The following is a 14689-nucleotide window of genomic DNA, read 5'->3' as shown; positions in this document are numbered from 1 at the left end:
ATTCTTTTTCCCAACTAATTTTTTTTTTTAAATAAAAATTTGTTATTATTCGATAAACACTAAGCTACAGTTTTTTACCACTTTATAATTAATTATCTGATACATGATTCTAACAGGGTGAGGTCGTGTATTCGTAGTTTACTTCTTAAGGATAGGGCCCAAGCAACCTGCCTTAATGAGGTTCCACATTATTAAAAAAAAAAAAGTTGAAATTATATTGTTTGAGCCAATTAGATGAAATGATTTTTGCTAATGAACTTTTAAAATTTAAATTCAACAATCTTATATTGTAAAAAAACCATATATAATTTTACTACACAATAAGTTAAAATAATAATCTTCTATACTTTGAACTTGTTTATAAATTTATACGAGTTAATCTCCAATCTATTTATAATAAAATATAATCTATATATATTTTTTATTTGTTAGGTATAATCTATATTTTTAATTGGGTTTTATGTTTGCAAACTTATTCACAAACACATTATTATGTTAGAGTTTGATTTATTTAATATTTAAGTCTGAACTTAGGTCAAAACATGGGGCACACATACGAGTTTAGGTTTGACAAAGTTATTGTGTAGTTTTTTTTTAAAAAATAAAAAATAGATATTATGTCATTAAAAATAGGTCACATTATTGCTCCATTAACCATGCATATCCAAAGGATGGGGTCTTCGTCCCCGCCCCGCAAGATTTTGTCTTGCCCCATCCCCACCCCGCCTCGCATGACGGAAAAAATTTTCTTACCCCATCTCTGCCCCTTGGGGCCCTGCGAAGACCTGCCCTACCTCATAAAACTCTATTTTTTGTTAATTTGCTCTACAACTAGTACAAATTTTTTAATGAAACCTATTTCATTAATAAAAATATGAAATTACAACTAAATTTATCCCATTAAATCAAATCAATTTTTAGAAAAAATTGAATAATATATTCAAGTGTTTAACAAGACAATCATAAAAATAAATAAGAAAATCTCATAGTATAACGCATGACAAAATAAAGGTAAAAAACCACATTAGGTAGAATAAAACAAGCTAATATTAATATGTTTGTTTAAATAATAGGGTTTTAGGATATGAAAATTTTACAATTATAACCCTTAGCAACGCGGGACGGGGCAAGGATGGGAAGGAGTGGGGCAGAGTTAGTCTAAAAAGTCTAAACCCATCCATGCCCCGCCCGTGATGCGATGCTAAAATCTTGCCCCATCCCCACCCCACCATCTTTGTGGGGTGGGAAAAACCCGTGCGGGGCGAAACGGGGAGAGGCGGGTTAAGCAGTGCGGGGAAAAATTGTCATCCCTAGGAAAGACTAATAAATTTGTGTTTTAAAACATGATTAAAATCACTCGCATGAACATTAGGGACTAATAAGTTTGAGAAAGTCTTGAGATATAACAAAATCTCACAATATTTACACAACACCCTTATTTTGAGTTATGGTGGGTCCTAGTACATATTTATATATATAAATATATATATATATATATATTTCATTTTATTTCATTTTTTACCTACAATGGGTTGACAACTCAACTAGTTATGAAATTTTATTGAGTCCAAAGAAGAACTCAACAACTTTCAAGTTTCAACCGTTAAAATTTTGGGATCAATATATTTTAGGATTTTTATATTATTATTTTTTTTTTAGCAAGGCTTAGTTCAAATGCATTGGACCCAATTCTATATGGATATGTGGCTGCATTATATTGAGTCCAGCATACAGGACACTGGACCCAAGCCGTGTCTTATCTTTTTTAGTGAAATTCAATGGACACAAATAAATCTCATAACATTTTCACAACACTCTTGTTTTTAATTATGGTGGGTCAAAGTCTAATATCTTATTATTTTATTTTAACCTAAGTGACTAACACAGTGACACATAAGTGAAAATGTTATAACAATTTATTGTGTCCTTAATACAACTCATTTTTTTAAGTATAAAATTTGACTTTAAAGTCTAAACATATTTAGAGTCAAGTAAGTCATGTGCAGAAAGCATGTGACCTTTCTTTCTATTATGGTTAAAGCCAAATGCTTTGTAGTAAAAAAAATTTCCGTATGTTGCTGCCATATAAAGTGGCACAAATTATGTCACAACTCGTCGACGTGGCGAGTTGTAAGTGGTGAAAGGGTGTCCTCATATAGACTCACCACAACTCGCCACACATGCTAGTTGTGACACAAATTGTGTCATTTTATTTGGCACCATCGTTATTCGTTTATTATTATTATTTTAATCATTGTTATTGATTCTGTTCCGTTCCGACCGGAACGGCCGGAATTTTTCGTACCGGTATGCAAACCGGTACCGGAATACTCACGTTCCACCTCGGGTCAAATTCCGGGTCATTCCGGTCCATTCCGGCCATTCCGGCCAATTCCGGCCGAGATGCAAATTCCGGCCGGTACCGGATTTGGCCTATTATTAAAAAAAAAAAAAATAAAGGTCCAATGGGTGTTGGTAGTTCTTGGGAGTTCTTTTGATGATGAATTTGATCATTCTCTCATAGATGATGATGAGGAGGAGGAGTAAATCTTGTATTTTTTTTTATATTTAGTTATTGTCTTGTAAATCTTCTTATTGTGTGATGTTATATTGATGTTTAAGACTTAAGAGTTAAGACTAAATGATTTGTATTATTTGATATTTAGTTTTTTATTTATTAGAATTGACAATTTTATGTTCAACAAGGATATATATAAATTATTTTTTAAGAACCCCGAAACACCCTGAAACGGTACGCCGAAATCGGCCGGTACCGAAATATTCCATTCCACTGGACAAACCGAAACGGGGTCCGAAACGGTATTAATAACAATGATTTTAATGTATACGTTTCATTTTAAAAAAAAAAAAAAAAACAACAACAAAAAACAAAACAAAACAGTTATCAACTCTCAAACACCCACAAACTCACACGGACACGGTACGGAGAAAAGAGATTGTTATTCTGTGTGACCCTCCAAAGCTTTTGGCAACAAGCCACCAACTGTGTTTTCAGGTCCACATTGCTCTAACTCCTGTTCTTTTTTTTATTATATATTGATGATTTTTTGTTACCATAAATTTTGTACTTGTTTGTATTATAGACTTATTGTATAATAAATCTTAGAAAGAATACAGCTATTGGCAATGCATAATTGGTAAAGTAAAAGATGAGGAACCTAGATCTGGGATTCTTTGTTCTTTTCATAAAAATTCTTTTTAGTTTCATGTATAAATGAGTTTTGATTCATATTATATTCAATAATAATTGTTGTTAAAATTACCACTTTGTTTTACCATATGGTTATTGAAGAATGTGATGGGAAATATATGAAAATTGTAAAACTTGCTGATTAAGGAAGTTCTCATTTAGCTCTTTTTTTTTTTTCCCTCATATTTTCTGTAAAAGCAATTGAAACCCATAATGGGAATATGGAGAAGTTCAAAGTATCAAGCTTTTTTTTTTTTTTTTTTTTTTTTTTTTTTTTGGGTTAGAAAATATTGTTTAGGGTTATGTGTGGTCTTAGATAAGAATTTTTTGTAGGTGGGTTTGAGTTATTGAGGGAAGGTTTTTATTGGGATGAATTGAGCTGCAAATATTTTGGTAATGCGAAGTTTGCAACAGGAGAAATGTTTGTTGAGTGGTTACCTTAATGTTTATTATGGATGCATAGATCGATGAATGGAGTTGAAACAATTGCTCAAATATGTGCTAGTTCACATCCATTGGTCTCAAAAGCAAAGGAATAGATATTTTATTATTAGACATCCATGTTTCACATCTAAATGTTAATGCATCTTATTAAATTATTTATTATAAAATAAAATATAACATGTATGTTTATCCAGCATATCTATATGGTTGAATTTGATAAATAATTGAAAACTGTTGGGGAGACATCATCTTGAGGAGCCTCTTTGAGTAGTTAATGTAACATATAGGGACACCACCTAATTCCCAACAAAGACAATTTTTAGAGAACTTTGAGTAGTTAATGTAACATATAGGGACACCACCTAATTCCCAACAAAGACAATTTTTAGAGAAGGAAAAGAGAAACTACTTTGATATCTGGTGATGGTTATGTGCTTTATGAGCTTTTTGATCCTTGATCCTTCTATTAAAATATGCCATCCTAGAACCCAGTGGCTATCATCCAGTTTCTTGTTGAAAACACTATAAAGCTACTCTGAATATTATAATAATTTCCCTTTTCACTTGACCATAAAAATTATACAGTTTACGGAACTAATTTGGCTTTAATCATTACTATATGAGGGTTCTTTATGACTTCTACCAAAGTCTATGTAATTTGATAGAACTCACCACTTTTTCACTTTGAGGCTTAAAAAAGGATGAAGAACCTTAGTAATAAATTATCAGCCTTAGAAACTAACAACATTTAAGTCCTAGAAAATATCCACCTGCAGATGAGAATTAGATGTATTTGTGGTAATGTCATTCTTGCATCTAAAATGCTGCCTCACACCGAGTACCTATTCTACTGCCCTGAAGAAAAAAAAAAAATTCATTGGGTTAATTTCCTGATGTTAAAAAATCTGTAGAACTTGACTAAGTAAACAGCATGGTCATCAAGCCTTACCAATCCCTTCAATTGTGAACTCTAATCAAAGATGTCCTTGTAGTTCTTAAGGAACCATTATAAATACTATTTTATTCATCTATGGTGTGTGTGAGCACCTGCGTGTGTGCTTGGATGAAGGAAGGTAACTACGTGCTGTCATGGGAGTTTTTTTTGGGTGGGTTAGGGGTCGTGCTACAGAATTTTGGAGGCTATTCCATTGTCTCATGTGGGCCATTTGGAGAGAGCAAGATCATCAAGTTTTTTAGAAGAAGGAACATTCCATACTGTACTTGAAATGTTTTATCTTGTGTTCTTTGTATGATTGGATGTCTATGATGAATGGTTTTTCATTTTCCTCATTAGTAGAATTTTGGATTTGTGTTCTGTTGATTTTATAGTCCTATAGCAGTAGACTACTTGTTTAGTCAAGGGTAGCTTGTATTTTTTTTAATAATAAAGTTCATCTTTACATATAAAAATAAAATTAATGGTGCATGATTATGGCACATGACCTGACTAATAAGAATTTGGAGGTGGCATTACTAGCCTAAACTCATAATATCAGTCCCTTAATTCCTATCACCTTATTACTGCATCATTCCTTCTCTCTATGTATCATCTCCTCCACAAGTTATTGTAGGATGTAAATGTTTATTTGACTAAAAGAATCACCCAAAAAACATTAATACAATAATTAAAGGGGCAAGATAATTAAGAAACCCACAGATAGAGATAGAAATAGAGAAAGATCTGTGAAAATCTTGAATAGATTAGTATTTTGCCGTAAAGTGTTTTAGAATTTTATTTAGAACAATTACCATTTATTGTCTTAAAGATTTCAACTCATTGTATGAGTGATTTGTTTCTCTTCTTTTTTCCTTGAAATTGCAGGTGGAGGTGGAACAATAGAAAGATAATAAATATAGGATTAATGTCATAGCTACTAGTGATTTTAACTATGACTTCTGAACATCATACAACAAATACATCCCCGCAATCTTCTCCAGATGTTGGGCTACCTTCTCTATATGATGCCTTAACTCTGCAGCAGTATTATTTTGAACAGTCGCTAGCAAGTGAGAAGCTGAGGTTCAAGAAGCTGGTTGACGAACAAGAAGCAAGCATAAAAGCAGCTGTCAAAGAAACCGCAGCTCGTGCAACAAAAGTTGGCAAAATTTTGATTGGGGACAAAGATGCTGCACCAAAAGAGAAAGTTGAGGAATTTGATTCTCAATGGTAGAATCCATAAACTTAGATCCTATCATTCATGTCAACTCTATTTAATGTCAGTTCTATTGCATCTATTTTTTGCTGTTGGATTTTTCTATGGTGGAGGATATTATTCCGTTCTCCCAAGAAGAAGAAGAAAAAAAAAAATATATATATATATTATGGTGGAGGATATTATTCCGTTCTCCCAAGAAGAAGAAGAAAAAAAAAAATATATATATATATATATATAAAGGTTATAGAAAATTCTCAAAATTCATTTAGTAGTTTTAACTTGAATATTTGCATCATTGTTGAATGGATTTCCACCAAAGAGCAACAATGTAAGTAATAAAATCATAAACTAAGACTTCATACCTGCATGCATATTATGATAAAGAAGCCACAAGTAGTTCAACATACGTAATACTAAGATCTAATGAAAAGTTTGTTAATGCATCATTTATATACACTTGTCAGCCGTGTCATAAGAGGGGTCTAGAAATTTGTTAAGTGCAAGCTGTCAATGCTTGAATGTATCGAGTGATGACATTGAACTTACAGAAATTTGAAGGAAGTGTACCTCCCCAAGATAAAAATCATATAATATCTCATTAGTACTCTCTACCAACTTTGTGTCAAGACTTGAAAGAAAGAACTGTTGGGAAACTAGTTCTATTTGATTTTGGTGTGGAAGCATACTCTAACTGAGTTATTCATGAGAATTGAAATGATGTCATATATTATATTGGGTGCTCTATAAATTATTATGTTAAGAAAATCATTTAACAAGTTCTAAGTATGTGTACCTTCAGTAGGTTGTATTTGTAACCAATACAAATATATTAAGAAACAAACAAAAATGCCTATTTTGTCATAACTTTTTAGCTTAAATTCCATGAAAACATACCTGGCTCCATGTTATAGTTGTGACATTCTTTTTTATTTAGTTAAATTTTCTGTTAATCACTGACATATTTCGTGCTAATTATGATCTTTAATACATGATTTGTCTTGTCCTTCGAATACTCAACATGTCTAGGGGTGTTAAAGAGTTGCAATCTTGTTCACAGTCTTCATCTTTGCAATTTCTAAGGCCGAAATCCAGATCTCCTACTAGATACAAGAAAGAATGTAAGGAGCACAAGGACCGTTCATCAAAAGATACCACCAGTCATGGGCATCATAGACGTTCCAGTGACCATGACTGTTGGGATGATCACAAGCACCATAACAAGTCTAGTCACAGACGTAATAGATACTTTTCTGGTGGCAAAAATGATTCAAACTACCACCAGAATAAAGGCAGGCACACGACAAGGAGAAGATCTCGATCTAGATCACCTACTAGGAGACATCATCCTGTTGACTCTAGTTCCCCAGGTTCTGGGTATTTTAGATCCGAGTTGCATGATTCTAGATGCTACAAACCTTCAAGAGTTACAGGTAGTCACAGCATGTCAAGAAGTCCTATTAATGATTATAGCGTTAGGAATAGAACTCAGCAGAGCAAGGACATCAACATGAGTATACCTAAAGTTTCAAGAAGGTCGCCCTCTATAGAGAACTTTTTGAGTAACAGAAGTGCAGGTCTTCAGGTGGATGACAGTGGTTACTATGTGAATCAAAATTTTAATGCAAGTAAGCAGCTGGAGAGAAAGGGAACCCCTAGGAGAGAGCTGTTACTTAATTCTAAATCTTCATCAAGATCAATATGTTCTCTTGATTATTTTGGTGAAAGAACCACTGAAGCAATAAATGTTAGAAAAGATCTCTGGTCTGCACCTGGTGGTGGAAAGCATCCAGCTTACGTGAATACTGATGGAAGATTATCACCTGTAACCTCAGGTTGCATCAAGAATTTTATGGATTCACCAGGATCTTCCCTTCCAAAGTTTACTGGCTCCATGGACTATTCAACGCAGACAGACCGCCTGTCACATATAGAGGATGTTGGCAATGGACATGATGGGAAAGTGAAGAGTGAACATGAACTGTTGAATGTGACTGTGAAGGAGGTTGATGTAGATGACAGCAACCTTCCAACTCAGCAGGAGGTATTTAATCATGAGGTGGATGTTATGCATGTAAGTGATCCTGCTAATTCAGCTTCCATCTACTCTTTACTAGCAGATCCAAGTCCAAACAACTTTAAATATTCAAAAGAGATTTGAAGCATCAGATGAGGTCAAAGAAGAGAGAAAAACATGAGAAACATCACCACAGTAGGCATCTAGAAGCACCTGAAGAGGTTGATAAAGAAGAAAACTGGAAGGGGCCAAAATACTGTAAGGCATAAGATGAAGGAACAAGAAGTTTGACATGACAAATACAAGGAAGAAACACTCTTGCTTAACTTTTGGTTGATATCCCTTCCTCTTAATCCTCTATTAGTTTGTTTGATGATGAGCTTCTGTGAATAGATCAAGTGGTTCCAGGAAGAAGAGAAGACTCTAGCTAGCTAGCTAGCTATCTCTGTAGTACAGGCCAATAGCAGAAACATTTATGCTGATGACGTCTCTTTTGTTTTGTTGATCATATATGCATATACCCCCTGTTCTATTAAACAATTGATGCTATTCATCGGAGGAACATATTGTACTTGTCTTTATCTCTCAATACTTTTATAGTCACACTCGTCTGTATCTCTCAATGATCTTATCGTTGCTCTTGACCTTCTCTCTCATCTCTCTTACTATCATCAACGGTGGCTTCACCTCATTAGGAAGGTAAAATGCCCATATTCCCACCATGTTCTTGCTTTATGCAGATGTTCCCCACCTCCAAGAAAAGATGAGGTGAGAATTGAGCACCCATGATTCAGTCCTACCCCAATATTAGTCTGTTACCATGCCTGATAAGTGCTGTCTTTACTTAACAATTGTACCTGTTTTTGGAGCATTAGATTGTGACTGTTGTTAAACACCTAGGTGCATGAGGAGAGTGATGACTTACAATACACATTAAGATAATTAGTTATACGCTTTTGCCCCTTTAGTCATTCCCTTGCATAATTATTATTATTTGCTGAGTAAAAAAAATTCATTAAAACAGTCACAGAAATTACAATTTGGGGATCAACTCATCTCCATCCTGTTCCAAAAGGCAAAAATTAAGAATGGATGGGATGGGGTTGTTTTCATCTTGCACAATCGTAGAGACCACCTAAAACTCTTCTCCGATTTAAGTTGACAAAAGAGTATTTCAAAAATCCCATGAACTTGGAACTTTTGTGTCCAAATTTCTAGTTTAACTTCCATAGAAGATGTGATTTCACAAATTCAAGCCCCCATAAAACTCACTATTACTCTTCACATTAATATCATCAGCATTGTTGTCATCGTCACACTACCATCGCACCATTGCCACATCACTACCATGCAACATAGCTACCTTCCCCTTCAGGTACACTACTACCCATTACAAGTTTACAACATCCAAAAACCTTGCCACCGTCGTCACTGTTGCCGCCATCCTCACAATAGTTTATAGCTACCAACACCATATTATTAACATTACTGCCAAATACAGTGTCAAGAACCTTGTAGCTCAACTAGCATCTCATGGTGTTTTTAACATAGTTATTTAGAGTTCAAATTATCACTCTCTCATTGTAAATATTGAACTTATAATTTTTTTTATTTATATATATATATATAAAGCCAAGTGCAATGTTAAGATTTAAAAAATAGATATATTTTAGAAGTGATAGGATTTGAACTTACAACATCTATTCATTATATAATAACTGTTTTTTTTTTTTTTTTTGGTGTGAAAAGGAAAGATTAGGTGTGAGTTTGGATAGCATTTTTCCCCTTGCTTTTTGCGTCCTGTGCACTGTACATAGGACCCACAAGTACAGAATTAAGCAAATATAACTTTAAAATTGGGTCCCACGGCACTATTCACACAATTAAAAATTATTTTACTATAGTGTTTTCAGCAATAAGTTTTCAATTTTTAGCAATAAGCGGTATCCTAGATTAACTGAAATTTAAATAGTACAAAGTCTAGGGTATGCAACACCCCAAGCATCATCTAAAAGCTAATACAAAATACAAGAATGAGGATTAAATATAACACAAAATGATCACTAATTAAGTTTCCTTCGCGGTGAACACGACTAAGTGAGCTTCATCAAAAAGCTAGAAGAGGGACTAGTAGCCAGAAATTAGAGCACTATAAGGGTGAGAGTCATCAATCAAGGTACAGCGAGATGTAAGCTCTATATGGAGCTTGTGAATTTGAGGTAGTTTGCAAGGGTAAGTCCATCTCTGAGTCCCCATAATTCTGCTGCCAATCCATGCCCCTCTATAGTCTCTAATAAGTCTGCCAGTAGCGGCTTTGCTAGGGTTACTACAAGCAAATCCATTGGTGTTAAGTTTGAAGAAATCTAGAGGAGGTGGTTTCCATCTAATGAGGTTGCTATTTTTTGTTTGGTCACCTTTGTTTTATATGGCAGGGAGAAGAAATTTTATTTGCGAGGGATTCGATCCTTTTGAGTATTGAATGATGTTCAAAAGGTTGGCATTCTATGGCAGTTTGTTCGAGTTGTCCAGATAGTCTTAAGTGCAATGGGAAATGTAATGTTCCACGATATATCAGGGAGGGTGGCCAGGGGCTTAAGGTTGAGGGCAAGGTGATAAGTAGAGTGCGTATCAAATTTCCCATTAGGGGAGGAGTGCAGACTTTAAGGAAGCTTTGATTCATATTGAGTGGACCTTAGATAGTTTCATAGAGGAGTCCCCACCCAGTCCAATTATCATGCCAGGAGTTAATGGAGACTTCGTTTCTAATAAGCAAACCAGTCCCTCTATCAGAAATGTCCTGGGCTTTGCAAAGATTGAACCAAGTGGAGGATTTTCTCTGAGGATCTAAAGATTTTGGGGATACTTTTTCGTAAGCATATCCACCCAGTGTTCAGAAGAATTCGTATAGATAGCCCACACTCTTTTGGCAGGGAGCCAGGGAGGGCTTTGTTACGACATAGGCTTCTCTTGATACCAAGACCACCTAGGTGTTTGGACTTTGTGATTATTTCCTAAGTTTAGACGATAGTTTTCTTTTTGGTGGCAGTGTCTCTCCGAAGGAAGCTACGATTGAGTTTGTCCATTTCTTTGCAGATTCTTGTGGAGAGTAAGGTACACTGCAGAGTCTAAACCAGATTTAATCTCACGTCCTTTATTCGAGGATAAAAAATTTACCATGGAACCATACTTATAATAACATTCCTTATAAATTATATCTTTATTAATTAAATCTTTATTTTTTTAATGAATACATTAATCAAAAAATTAAAAGATTTAGTAGTATAAGAGGTTTTACTAAAAGAAGATTGGTATCACTAGATGACTTTTGGACTCATGCTTATGCCATTTGGATTTTCGCAAAAATTAGTTCCAAATCAATATGACAATTTATAAAACTATCTAAATATATTATTTAAACAAGTTGCATGTCTCTTTAATTACCACATAATAAGTTAAATAGTAAAGAAAAACATCTCTAAACTAATTTGGAGCTAAACTTTTTCCTTCAGATTTTTTTTTTTTTTTTTCTCCTTCAAATGGTATCCATTCCATTTGTAACAAACACATCCCGAAACAGTTCCATGCATACAAAACGATCCATATCTGTTAACCTTGGATCATGCATCCAAATCGAGAAGAACTTCTATTTTTTATTACTTAAAAAATAAAATCAAATAAAATAAAATAAAAATAAAACCAACTGAAAATAGGACAAATCTAAATTTTCTTACTTCTACTTATTATTATTTTTCCGGGGCTAGTACTCATTATTTCAGTAAATTCAGATTTGCTGGTTGCAAATGCCAACAGGCGGATGAACATGGAGGAAATTATAGCCCTCAACAAACAAAAACTACTAATATCCTTCTAAAAGAGGGCAAGTTCAAGTCAGACATGAATTCTAGACGTCTATGCTACGTTAGAATCAAAGTCTGCAGAGACATTAGTAAAAGAGAACACAGAGTTCAGGTAAGAAATGAATCCGACTAAGTTAGAATCAAAGACTGCAGACAGACTAGATAAAAGAGAACACATGAATACAACGGCGTCCATACAAGGTTAGACTAATATGGTCATAATCATAATTTAAATTTTAAACCATCAATTTACAAGGCCACAAGTAGAGAGCATCCACTGATAGAAAGCTGAAAGAAACCAACGTCTCGATCTCAAACGAAATTCCAAACATATACCAGCAGCCAAAAAACACATACCAACACAACTACCCCGTAAGTACATATTCCGAAGTATTAACACTTTAACAGTCATTTGGTTCAGTTAAGAAAAAAAGCATATTTATGGACAAGATTTCACATTAGTAAGCCAAGGTTTCAAGAAGCATCACTCGTCCGGCTGCTGCTCCTTAGATACACTCTTAATCCCTCCTTTTCTTCTTCTTCTCACCCTTCTCAATGGAATTCTTCAACTGCACAACAAATAGAGCCATATAAGTTCCACATAAATATACATAGGCAGCAAACAAAAGTGGTTATTAACACTGCCAAGGTTCACAATAGGAAGAGACTATTTCATTGCATTGTAGCTTGACTCACCATGATAACAAGAACTCGGACAAAAACAGCAATAAAATCAGTGAAGAGAAGCATTGCGTGATTCACATAGTCCGTATCACCCAAATGAGCTTTCTCAATAATATCCTGGGTGTCCACAACGATGAAGCCAATAAACAACAGAAGCCCAAAGTACAACTGCAAAATCGATCAAGAAAAATTGAGTTAGATAACTGCCACCATCTATTTCAATAAGCAAAAAGGGAAAATCCAATCACTAAAAAGAAAAAGTAAAAAGATTTGTAATTATTAAGCTCCTCACCTCAAACTTGAAGATGGCTGTAGAGCCCCCAAAGATTGCAGAAGCAAAATGTAGCCACAGGAGGACGCTAAGGCCAGAAGATAGCAAGCCACCAAGGTAGAGGTACTCTCTGCGCCTTGCTAACATAGCTGCTGCTGAGAAACAGCCAAATGCTAGTGCAGTCCCAACAAAAGCAGTAACCAAAATACTAGAAGAGACAAAATTTCATTAGTTTGCATGTTCTATTCCAACATCATTTAAGGAGTAAAAGTAGAGAGAGATGAAATTTCAATCAACATATCAAAAGGCAAACAAAACAAAAACAAAAATATTACTAATGAAAACATTTTATTGACTTCAGTCCACAAAAACAATCCCTCAATTTATTCGCTACATTGTTGGTCCGTAGAGTTTATCCCATGAGCAATTTATAACCTGAAGTTTAAAGTCATTGCTTTTAGTCACTATAAAGTGATGACATAACTATTAGTTTGGTCACGTCATCTAAGAGACTATTAGCGAGCACTAAAATCGCTCATGGGCTAAACTTTAGGACCAACAATTTATTTAAGCTTACAAAATAATTTATGGAATGTTGTTAGCATAGGTAAATAGAACAGGTAACAATGGAAACACTTTGATTGATGGGCCATAAATACCTTGGGTCAACCGCGTTGGCTAAATCAAACAGAGGACCAAGTGAAGCCCCTTCAAAGGTGGCAGCTGCCATCAACAGAGAAAGCTTCTTTTTCTGCTTACCAAGAAAACACCACACACAAAAACCAGAGTAAAAACCAGAAACAGGAGACATAAACAGATAAGAAAGCAACAAAAATCAACAGTGAATACCTCTTGATAAGCAGGGGTGGAGAACAGCCACAGAATGCTTACAAAGCAAGCAATCGTGGTCAACATGCCACCTATGTTCCAGAGGAAATGCAGGTAAGCCCCGGCAGCAGAAGCGACCAAAGTACAGCATAGTGTCAGATACACCTGCAACATTTCATTTTATGAAATTAGAGAGGTAACCAAAATTGTCAACAAAATTTCATAGCACATTCTCTTTAAGCCTCAAAGTTCAAATGTCTCCTAAATATCATGATACAATTCACAGAAACTCACTTTCAAAACCCAACATGAACCATGACTAGTTAAACCCTAAAATAATTTATAGAAATTCAACCAGATTGTAAATCTTGAAAATTCAATAGTCACAACAATACAATTATATTTTCATATACTTCCTTTCCTTACCTGAGTTCTCTCAGCAACTCTAAAGAAAAAAATACGATCAGAAATTTTTTAAGAAAACTAGGGTTTCTCAATTTTCTAGGTAATCCAACAAAGAAAATTGCACCGTTATTAAGGAAAGCCTACAATTAAGATCCAAAGACTTTTCTCATTCTTTTCTTTTCTTTTCTGCCAGTTTTCTCAGTACCCAAACAAAGCAAAATTCGGTCCAAAATATGAAAACATTTATAAAAAAAATTCAACCATCCAAATCATACTCTCATTTCTTTTCCATGTCCTCTGTTTTTCTCTACATAAAAGTTCAGATAATTCAATATATCACTGCGGCTAGGAAATTTGTCCCTAAAATTAATTTTCTTTGATTTCTTCCACATTTTCGGTCAAACTTTCACGGTAAACAAAGAAAACCTAAATTCTCCGAGAAAATGTCAAATAAATAGAAAAATTACAAAATTAAACATCTCTACAACATAAGATCGGGCTTCTCCTATCACTTCCATTCATTTTTTTTTTACCAAGAATTTTCAGCGAAGCGAAACAAACACTAATAGAGAGAGAGAGAGAGAGAAAATATTAGCGAGAAAAATCAGTACCTTCTTGAGATGAGCCTGGACTTGGGGAGAGATCTGGCGGAAATTCTTGAGAGAATCGTAGCTCCAGCGGCTCTGTGTGGATCCATAGGAATTGTAGAACGACGAGAAAGTGTCCATTGATTCTTGATCGGCGCGAGAGAAAATGAGCGAGAAAGTACGCAGCTATTATAGAGAAATCTCGGACGGGGTTGAAGTTTTGGGATTCTTT

At 34.6% G+C, this 14689-nt stretch overlaps 2 protein-coding genes across 3 annotated transcripts; one reads left to right on the top strand and one right to left on the bottom strand.

Moving 5' to 3' along the window:
- Nucleotides 1–2895: 2895 nt before the first annotated feature.
- LOC111988245 (uncharacterized) lies at nt 2896–8474 on the top strand. 2 transcript variants are annotated; one of them, XM_065774738.1, is made up of 3 exons: nt 2896–3016; nt 5478–5822; nt 6892–8474. In XM_065774738.1, the coding sequence occupies exons 2-3, from the start codon at nt 5545–5547 to the stop codon at nt 7967–7969; spliced, it is 1356 nt and encodes a 451-aa protein (XP_065630810.1). In that variant the 5' UTR covers nt 2896–3016; nt 5478–5544; the 3' UTR covers nt 7970–8474. The 2 variants fall into 2 exon arrangements, with proteins under 2 accessions (XP_065630810.1, XP_065630809.1); XM_065774737.1 differs by having other exon boundaries at nt 6838–8474.
- A 3410-nt stretch (nt 8475–11884) lies between these two features.
- On the bottom strand, nt 11885–14689 carry LOC111985828 (bax inhibitor 1). Its single transcript, XM_024017487.2, has 6 exons — nt 14482–14689; nt 13487–13630; nt 13297–13388; nt 12659–12845; nt 12379–12534; nt 11885–12251 (listed from the first exon to the last, which is right to left on the bottom strand). Exons 1-6 carry the CDS (start codon nt 14596–14598, stop codon nt 12201–12203), a joined length of 747 nt encoding a protein of 248 aa, XP_023873255.1. The 5' UTR covers nt 14599–14689; the 3' UTR covers nt 11885–12200.

This window comes from Quercus suber, unplaced genomic scaffold (genome assembly GCF_002906115.3).
Source record: "Quercus suber isolate HL8 unplaced genomic scaffold, Cork oak 2.0 scaffold_97, whole genome shotgun sequence".
NCBI classification, from domain to species: Eukaryota; Viridiplantae; Streptophyta; class Magnoliopsida; order Fagales; family Fagaceae; genus Quercus; species Quercus suber.
This window is presented reverse-complemented; position numbering and strand designations above follow the sequence as displayed.

Coding starts and splice junctions, on each gene's coding strand:
- LOC111988245 (XM_065774737.1), top strand. CDS start 5,545: ATGACTTCTGAACATCATACAACAAATACATCCCCGCAATCTTCTCCA. Junction 5,823..6,837: donor GAGGAATTTGATTCTCAATG/GTAGAATCCATA, acceptor CAACATGTCTAG/GGGTGTTAAAGAGTTGCAAT.
- LOC111985828 (XM_024017487.2), bottom strand. CDS start 14,598: ATGGACACTTTCTCGTCGTTCTACAATTCCTATGGATCCACACAGAGC. Junction 13,631..14,481: donor TCCAGGCTCATCTCAAGAAG/GTACTGATTTTT, acceptor GAAATGTTGCAG/GTGTATCTGACACTATGCTG. Junction 12,846..13,296: donor GCCAACGCGGTTGACCCAAG/GTATTTATGGCC, acceptor TGTCTCTTCTAG/TATTTTGGTTACTGCTTTTG.